General features: G+C 34.6%; 1 protein-coding gene across 2 annotated transcripts; it reads right to left on the reverse strand.

The window, feature by feature from the left end:
- Nucleotides 1-6,771: 6,771 nt before the first annotated feature.
- Nucleotides 6,772-9,928, reverse strand: LOC143445107 (sperm-associated antigen 8-like). Of its 2 annotated transcripts, XM_076943971.1 has the most exons (6): nt 9,669-9,928; nt 9,261-9,390; nt 8,416-8,639; nt 7,903-8,017; nt 7,713-7,775; nt 6,772-7,560 (listed from the first exon to the last, which is right to left on the reverse strand). In XM_076943971.1, exons 2-6 carry the CDS (start codon nt 9,339-9,341, stop codon nt 7,438-7,440), a joined length of 606 nt encoding a protein of 201 aa, XP_076800086.1. In that variant the 5' UTR covers nt 9,342-9,390; nt 9,669-9,928; the 3' UTR covers nt 6,772-7,437. The 2 variants fall into 2 exon arrangements, with proteins under 2 accessions (XP_076800086.1, XP_076800087.1); XM_076943972.1 differs by lacking the exon at nt 9,669-9,928 and having other exon boundaries at nt 9,261-9,621.
- Between the last annotated feature and the right edge of the window lie 348 nt (nt 9,929-10,276).

The raw sequence follows: 10,276 nt of genomic DNA on the forward strand, positions 1-10,276 counted from the left end.
ATATATTTCACAATGCGATACTTCCGGCGAGACATTCCCAACGTCATAAAGACCCCCTAAGTAATACATTTCTCGGGCATTTTATTTTATTTTATGTCATGTCATTAAAAAGTTAGTATAAAGTGTTAGCTTCGATACGAAATATTTCTGGAAATGTTCGATTCCTATAAATAATAATCAGGCATTAGCAATGTCTCCTGTTTCACGTCTAAAACAGAATAAACTCAGGTCATGCTGCCTGATGTCATTATTAACCACATATTTAAAAGAAAGCAATCAAAAGTTTGAGTGTACCTTGTGCAAAAAGGACCTTTGGCCAAAATCCGATTTCTATATTCGGAGATTTGCAACAAGTCTGATTAGGTTGATCGGTTATAATCGTTACGGAATCGCATAAGGTATGCTCATTCTTTGATCTCAGGATGCAAAACAACGATCATGTTTTATTGGATGAAGGAAGTGACTACCGCAATCGTATTTCATCCCAGCTTTTAAATGAATTGTGATTGAAACTGCTTTATGTGTACATGTGCCTATACAATGGAAATATGATGACTATCCAGTCAACCACGTGGATACTGTTGAATGTTGTTTTAGTGCCATTTTGATTGGGCTATATTTATATTTGCACTTGAAGCCACACCTAGGTTCAATTAATTAACAATTGCAAGGTTGTAATATTAAATGTTATTGTGGTAAAAATCACTCGTTACAAGGTTAACTTACATCACCACTTTCGTAAAATAATAGATACTTTACAAACATCCTCTCACTACTGAAGAGACGGTGCAAGTTGTACGCAGAACTCTTTGACGCTCGATTCAGATAAATCTGGCTGAAAAGGGAGATTTTAGATGAGAAAAGCACTTATAATTGGGGAACTTACCAGCGCTGGCAAAAGCAAAATAATTTCGGGAAATGAGAAGATAAAAAGAATTCAAACATATTACAAAAACATTGCACCCGTTTTAAGGACTCCTTTATGTATGACCTTGCAATGCCAAAAGTAGTTTCAAAACGTTTATTTTTTAGAGTGTTTCCACACTATATGCTACTGCAAGACAAACAAGAAAACTCAAACTGTCGTTATTTCATCACCGTAACAACACATTTGACGAATGCTCAATGATCTCATCGCACGTTAAAAAGATTGTCTGTCTAATATGAAAATTATTTCCCAACGCGAGCATGCCGCATCCTGTGTTGCAATAGGTTATTATCGTGTCCTTAATTGGTGGTTGATAAAGCTAGGAATGTTTGCAGAAATGGTTAAGCAGTTGTAGTTAAGCTTATATGAATATGTTTCCTCTCCTTTCTCGCATAAAGGCTTTCAATGGACAAAACGTGATGGCGAGCTTTCCATGAGTATAATTTTCAACGTTAAAAAATTCCAAAGGCAAAAGAGTTTACGATCAAAACAAGAAAAGGAAACGCGAAATCAACATCCGCCGGATACGAATCAAAAATTTATGTTCTCTCATAAAAACCACCGAAAATATCCCAGCTCGTGGTTCAAGCACGATTAGTTTTGCCTTAATTTTGGCAACAGGCTGTGTTTTTCCGTCTTCGTCCACGTCGTATGACGTGATATGTGACACGCAAATCTGCGTCAATTTAACGTCAATAAAGCAAAGTGTTGAACGCGTTTCTATAACGTTCCTTTCCAGGTTCCTCCCGCGTTTTTAGTACAGCCAAAAATAGTGACACATCTTGAGTTTGTTCCTGTTAGAACTTCCTCCCAAAGTAACTCCTGTCATACCGCTGGCGATATTTTGACGGAAATATTGTAGTCTTTTTAATCAGCTGTATTGTCATGGCACAAACATTTCTAATACGTGATATGGCTCTGTGTCAGCAAAAATTGTTGTCCGGTTTTGTCAGTTTAGGTCAAGTCCGGTTTCGTTTTGTATTTAAGTACCGGGGAAAATCTTGACCTGACAGCCAATTTAGAAGACGTGGAGATTAGCACGCTATCTAAAGGTCAAATGTAGGTCGTTGAACCATGTTTTAGTATCACGTGGACACAATCAGAAGTTTTTTTTGATCAAAGGAAAACTTTAGTCACATCCTACTAAGCTCGATAGTAAGGATTTAATCCGGTTGCTGCTTCCGCGTCACGTGTATGAATGCTTTTGTTGACGTCAACGGGTTGAGTATAAAGTCAAACGCATACGTTACGTGCTATGAGTAGAACTGCTCGTTTTTCCCCCAAAATGCATGTTATCTTTGCGGTAATAAATGGCAGATGGTTAAAATAAGTTAACAGAGTTGATTCAACTTAAAACAATTAGGTATAGCGCCTTTACTCCATCAGTCAGTAAATTTAAAGTGCATGACTATGCATTTCTTAAGCTGGGAAGTAAGTGGTATTTTGCAAAGGTGAACATATACGTAATGAAGTAAAAATACTACCAACAGCACGCCTTATTTATACGGCAACGTATGAACATAACACAGTACGATGATATAAAAAACTTTTAAAGCAACGTTTTTAAAACTTTGCTAAAAAAAGAATATTCATACAAAAGTTCTTCACAAGTTGCTTGTATTTGAAACTGTATTTAAATTGTTTTTTATTGATTATAGTTTCTCTGTGACGTGTAAACTTAACGGCAAAATGTTTATGACTCTACATTAAAAATAGCCAGCTGATTGATAAAGAGCCCGAATCTTTTTTAGATAACTATATATGTAGCTTATTTTAAAGGAGAATTCAACCTTTAGACTATGATGCGATACCAGCAGTCCATCCACGTTTCCGAAACAGGTCTAATTTTGGGAAATGTGACAGGTTGACTTCCCACAGTCGAACACTGCTTTTAGAATACGTTTTAGTATACGTCTTTTTAAATCTCACGAGATTTCGAAGGAGGCCATTATTTGGAATACAACAAATAACAGCATGAATGTATCACATGTTTAATTATGAAAGCAACCCATATATGAAAAGATGATGTCATAGAACGACGAAACTGCAACAAATAGAATCTATACTTTTCAACACATACGCAATATACTGAACGCTTAGTTATATTGCAATTAATATGAAGTAAACAGTTTTGAAGAAAGTTGATAAAAATTAAAATATTTCGCCAAATGTATGAAATTTGAGAATCGCTGAGACGTCTGTTACCACATAAAACGTTTCAACATTCAATATTCTAGACCGGGTCCAATTCCGAATTTGTTTCCCTTTTCCCATGTCCGTGATAGACCACATCACACTTACTTATTGTACAGGAAGGCAAGTCGGAGTACAAAACTGTTTCTCTTTTTTCCGTTTTTCGTTAACGTAAAACCTACGGAGTGTCACGCGATCCCACAACTATGCCTAATTTTTTTCCAAGAAGGCAATTTCGTGTTGCCAAAAAGTGAAAGTTTGCTTCCCATATGCATTTAAGTGTTACAAATTCTAGATTTTAACGTAAATTTAATCAAACCATAGCCCCATTATACCTATATTATACCAACAGATTTCAGGAATCAAGAAGGGATTCTACGCTTTCCTGCAAATAGCTACACAATTTGTATTCACAATACACAGTTAATTACCGTTACTAAATAAAACATGCATTATGTACTGATGTATTTCCGTTTTCAGAGTATCAGTTTTCTAGGTATCCCACTCAGTCACGTGAAAGGTCGAGTTACGCAATGATTGGTTGTCACGAAATTTTTTTAATGAAGTTCCGAAAACAGGTTTGCTAGAATGTATGCAAGTTATTGTCAGTTTCTTTTGTAAAATTATGAACATTTGTTCAATTTATTTTAATCGTGCGTTTTGTAAACTTTTGGTTGTAATTTCTCTGCCATGTTTTTTCAACTTTTGCTGTAATGAAGGGTCAAATTACTGTACACGTTTAATTGTCTCATTTCTTGAAACTTTTTTCAATTAAACAAAATGTATAAGAAATCGACCCAATTAAGCTATAAAATATGCATCTGTATCAAATGCAACATTTTGTGATTATACCAGCGACTCACCGCTTGCAAAACAATAAAGATTTTGAAGAAATCAACTACTGTGTGAAGGACTTTTGTTCATCTTAATAACAACCTTAATCATCTTAATGTCAGTGCGTACATATAAAGTCGACCGTACATCGCCCAAACCTGGAATGAATCTCGAAACGCAAATCACCAGCGCTTAATTAACCGCGTGTGCATACAATGCCGCTATCATAACCCAAGGATGGGCTAATGTAATTGCTAAAAGTGTAATAAGGACACTCGAAAAACTACAAGCAATAACCACAATAAGCAACAGTTCAAGGAAAACTACACAGAGCAAAATAACTCAATAATACATAATTTAATGTTGCCCTACGTACGAGTCGTGTGCAGGTCTACTTCTATATACTCATAATTTGTGAAGTATATATCAATATGTCTTACGCACTGGCAAACCTACGTTTAAATACAAATCTAGTGAATACGGTGCTCTGTATAACCTACAACCATGAATAATAATCTAGTTGTAAAAAGTTGAATGAGACGTTTAATATGTACTTGATTAATCGCAGTGATAAAGTTTTTGTCGCAGCTGCATAAAATTGACAGGTTTTATGAAATGAGTGTTGAGAGTGTTGAGTTTTCAGCAGACAATATAAACATGACTTTAAATAGTTCTTGGCATCTTTACCAACTCAACACATTCGGGTATTATTTTGTATTTACATTTTACACCTAATTTTCTCTTCAAAAATTGATTTGGACTGCAGAAACATCCAAAGCTCGGATTAAAGATGACTTAGGGCAGGAATTGCGAGCTGGAAAACGGTTTTGAGAAGCACATTCTGTCCGGCGCTACATTTCTTTACGAATATACTTATAAGAGCTCATTTATTCAAGATCTACTAAATGGCCGCAGGTATGTAGGATAATATATAGGCCTATATATTACGTTTCAGATAGAAAAGTGTTTTCAAAACTGTCATCCTTCTTTGAGCGGAGAACATCAAATTATTTCTTTAAACATACAAGACGTTGTAGTTAGGTTTTGCACAGTTATTACTGTATTTCGCCGTCTTGAAACTAAAACAGAAATTGTTTTTTCACGCTACATCTAGGTACTATATACTAAATGCACTTAATTTGCGCACAATCACAGAATAAAAGATCTGCTCAGTCATGGGCGCAGGAGGGTTACTTTGCTTCACACGTCTGAATTACAATATGTGTAACTTTTAGTGCTGTTTCATTCATTGAACGTTTTTTGACGTAAGTTGAGTGAAATGACAATGAAAATCTAAGCAAGAAAATTTTTACATTCAGCTTTTGGTGCGCTTCCTGTATGTACTAGCGCGGAACTTCAATATATGGTGATTCAAGCTCTTTCCGTTTAATGTTATCATATCGCATGTTAATGAACCACCCAATTATGCTTAATAGTTCCTATTCCGTTTGGTGTGCTCATTACTTGCGTTCCCGAAATTGCTTTGTTGTGTGCATTAGCCGCAGGACACGAGTTGAACCGAAGCCAAAGTCTTTTCTGCGAGCGGTATCTTATCGGTATCGGTATCGGAGCGGTATCTTGAAACTCATTCATTCAAATTGCCGAATGAATAGCAATTATCATTTCACCCTTTTAAGGAACTCCGGTCAAATCTTTTAATTTGTCTTGTCCACACTCTTGTTGTAATCTGTTTCAGTTGGATTTTATGATCATTCCGTGATTTATAGGCAGTGACCATAAATCAATCGTTCTTCTTTTTTATGTGCTCATTTTCCTTGAACTTTCATAAAGTTTTCCCGTATACCATTGTCTGCATTCTAAAGTGATTTTCAAAAGTAAATTGTATGTTGCAAAAACAGATATAAATTAAATAGATTGTTTTTGAGATGACCATACGCATGTCATCACTTACACCCAAACGATTTCTGGCCTTGATTTTGTGGTGTGCATAAGTGACATACGTAGGACAATGGAGAAGCAGATAAGTTAATAAAATAAGAGCAAAGTTGTTGCAAACGGCGCTAGGACCGTTAATGGTCTTTTTGCTTACTTGGGGAATGTGTTGGAATTGCACTAAATAAAGCTCTATCTTGGTTTTAGTTTTGACCTTTAACTCAGCTAGATCTATTTTTATTTAAAAATTATTATCATACATGGAGTCTAAGATGAAAATAAATCCATCGTCGAGTCCCGCATTCATCAACGTGATAAGAATTCTTTTTATGCTGAAAATGTTACTGGAAGGATTGACTTTGCACTTGCAAATGTTACTTCATTTCAAAATGAGTAATAATTTTTCTGCCTTGATAACTTTATGAAGCTCTATCGTTTAGTTATTAAAATGTTGTTCAATAAAATTGTAACCCAAATGAAAAAAACACACTGACCCTCAGTCAGAGGGTTGAATCTGTCCCCATATCCCGGTTCCATTGCTTTATGGGTTCGCACCCTCGGTTAAGTAAAATAAAATTGCTATAGTTAATAATAAATTGTAGTAAGAATGACTGTAGCTGCCAACGGTAAAGACGATTTTACATCCTATATCTTTGTAATTTGCCCAACTCAATAAGATTAATAAAGAACGCCATTATGTTTTTTTGTTTTTGTGCATTTGTACGACATCTATATACCAGTATAAATAGTTAAATTAACAAATTGGGCTTCAAATAGTTCCGAAGCAAGCCTTAGGGCATCACTCTTTGCAAAGTATTTATGTTCTTTGGTTAATTAATTTTAATATTAATAATAATAATTATTATTCATCGGTTAATTAACTTTCTCAAGAATTTTTTACATTAGCTAAGTTATCACTGACATTACAATTTTGTTACATTGATTTTATTAGCTTACAACGAAACTAACTACAAAAACCAGCATAATTTGTCTACAAATTCACCTAATAAAACTCTTCCCTCTGTCACAATTTAACACAAATATTGGGCCTATGTTAAAAAGACACAGAAAAAGATTTGTCGTTAATTTTGCTCGGTCCATTTATACTGTCTATATTTTAACCAGAATTTGTTACAGGCAGTCCGATCACTATTTTGCTAGCACAAGGCTTCTTCTTATTGTTTGATATTTTACACCGCTCCAGTTTACACGACCATGATCTATAACCTAATACTGTACAATCAAAATAGCCTGTTCCACCATAACTCGTTATTAAAACGCGTACAGTGATAACAAACCACAAAATTAGTGAGAGTCTATATTGTACAGAAAATATTGTACTCATACAAGAGACACCGTCGGTGTGCTGGTTCAAATATGTCGGTTGATGGGTTTCACAAGTGACCGTTTTCACTGAAAAACCGCTCTTATCCCTCCAGATAATGCAGATGAAAAAGTCCTTTCGATAATTTGTTTTCGACATTTCCGTTTTCATTTCACTCAATGACGTGTTTTATTTTAACTTATAGATAAAGTTTGTTTCAAGGGAGAGTGGCGACTTGTTTTCAGTAAAAAGTGAAGCAATGTATTCACATGTTGGGATACTGCTCTTGGTCGTGAGGCTGCGTTTGCTCAAGATATTCTGAGATGGGTGTGCTGAAAGCGGCGTTCTTTTTAAATGGCGTATCCCTTGTCTTGATTTGAGACATGCCCTGCGAAAACAAATGATTTTGTATATAACAGTGAAACTAAATAGATCATCAGCGTCCCCTTGTAATGCTGGGGTTAGGCTAATAAACAAAAACAATGCAGCTTTCAATTCAGTTTTATTCAAAAATATGAGTTGGACGTCTTCAAAACTTACATGGATCTTGTTTCGGTGTGTTGACCAAAACGTTATACATTGTTCCGTGCTGACGTTGTGGTCCTAAAAATTTAATATGACATATACGGAAGCAATTACCTGAGAGGGATACGTTCATGCATTTTTAGGTATACAGTAGGTCGTCATAAACAGAGAGACCTGCCATAGTTGTTCATACCAGAATACTTACCATGGTTGCTGGAGGTTTAATGGACTTAAAATCGGCTTTATCAAAGTCTTGTTGTTTTATTGTTATAAATTCCGGCGCCGGTGGTGGTGGATTGAATTCTTTGTGAGTCTCTTCTCTGCAAAAAACGAAATTTATGCTACTCTTGCATGATTTAAGTAGATGTTCATATTAGTAACCAAACTGTTAATATTAACAAATAATATTTGTTTTATTCAGGACCAGTGTGTTATAGCAAAGATTGTCAGAATCAAACACTAAATAATTTCAAATATAGTTGCAAAATAAACCATACTTATTTCATAAAATATTGTTAAGTCTAAAACCTAAACAAAACTAACTTAGTGTAAATGTTTAGTTCAAACACTGCGGTTTTCTTTTAAAAATGCAAAATCGCTTTTAACTGATCAAACATGCAAATGGTTTAATGGTACACTAAGGTTTTTGCAGTAAATAAAATGAATGAAACCTTTGCATAACTCTTAGGGTTTTCTGTGGTAGTTTGATCGTGCTTACCCAACTTTGCTAAATAACATCCTTTCAAATATTTCCTCCTTCTTTCCCCGTGTTCTTACCCCTGGATATGTTGGTAGTTGATATGATTGCCGAACCGTGGTTTGTTTTTCAGCTGTTGCATCTACATTTAGTGTTAACAATCCTTTATGCCCATGTCGATGTAATTGGGCACTGCTAGTGTATTCGGAATTAACATCGGTCGGTTCCAATGATGCAGTAGCTCTCTGCAATAAGGGGCGGTGAAGGAAAAGTGCTAATACAAGTTAACTTTAAACCAAAGAAGAGTTCTTAATAAGTATACCAGAAAAAGATATTTTCAATGATATTAAGTACTTAAGCCAGCGATTTTCAACAGTGGCCAGATACCCAAGAGAGGAATTCAAATCTTTGGATGAAGAAGTGGGAAGGGATTGAGATAGCTGGAGAGGATTTCGGGTTTATTGCTTCTGCTTATAATATCATATTACTAATAAAAAAATTTTATCAAGGGGTTTTGGGAGTAAATTTTGCCTTTCATAATGACATCACAATGTATTTATTGTTACATATTACTGTAAATTTATATTAGGGGGTATTTAAAAACGTTTGGAAATAGAAAAGGAATACAAAAAATATTGAGAGCCAACGAACTAAGATTAACCAAATATTGTCAAAATGGATCATAAAATATGATAGAGGTGGTGGTACTTATGAACTCACAATGTGAAAAGTACAGTAAGTAACTTTTGGGAAAAATTTACTAACCATTAACTTAAATGTTATCAAATGTTTTTTTGTTTGGTAGTGTACCGTAATAAACAATTTTTTTGAATTGGTTTTAAATCAGAAAGAAGTGCCTAACTTACCTCTTCAACCCAGTTTTCCAGAAGACATTTTCCACCTGAATTATTGTACCTTATTTCATTTCTGCCTTCATACAAACTCATTATGATGTAATGTTTTCACAATGATTCTTCCAAGCATATGATTGTTAGCCTAACATTCAAATTAGTATAGCATTAAAATAAGTTTAGTTTCCTAGCTGTTTTTGTCCATAAACTTTGTTATATTTGAAAATCTACCGATTTATACAATTGAGTTTTTTTATCTACCAGTTTTCTGGTCAAAAGTTTGAAAAAAGGAATATTTGTAAGCTGTAGGCCTATAGTGTGCAATTTTAGGGTTTTCTTCATTCTTTGGCTCCTATATCAGGATGGAGTGTTAGGAAATAATTACGCCAATTATTATTACGGAAATATTACGAAAATTATTACCGCTACGAGAAGTTATGTCATAAATCTTTCCCATTCAGATCTTAAGGTCGGAGTGCAAAAGTTCAGGAGACACCAATTCTTATTAATTCTGGCCTAGTAACCTAACTTTAGGACCTAAGCCTAAACAATTCAAATGCAATTGGGTACATAAATCCAAACACTGTTCAAAATTACACGACCATATTGATGAAAACACCTATTTTCAATTTCAACTTCTGACTGGTGACTGGCAAACTGTTGAGGAAAATGGTTTACGAACATTCAACGCATTACAATCATTGTGTGTTGGCTTCTTAAATGGCAACTTCGCCATAGCAACTTCTGGGTCACGTGATGTTTCATATTTTTGCTAAAAGCAAGGGAATGAAAGAGAATTTCTTCGAGTGTTCGCCAAACTAAACATATCATTCACAACAGCAATATCATTTTTAACTTGTTGTATATTTTAATGATTATCTAGACTACAAATCTAGTTGAAACTTTTGTAAATGTTTTCATCAAATTTGATTTTTTCTCCTTTATTTTGTTGTATTATTTCACCTGCAGGTTGTACAAGTGGACAAACTTATATGAAAAAACTAATGAAAAGCGTAGGCTTTGTTACCATA

This window comes from Clavelina lepadiformis, chromosome 2, assembly GCF_947623445.1.
Source record: "Clavelina lepadiformis chromosome 2, kaClaLepa1.1, whole genome shotgun sequence".
NCBI classification, from domain to species: domain Eukaryota; kingdom Metazoa; phylum Chordata; class Ascidiacea; order Aplousobranchia; family Clavelinidae; genus Clavelina; species Clavelina lepadiformis.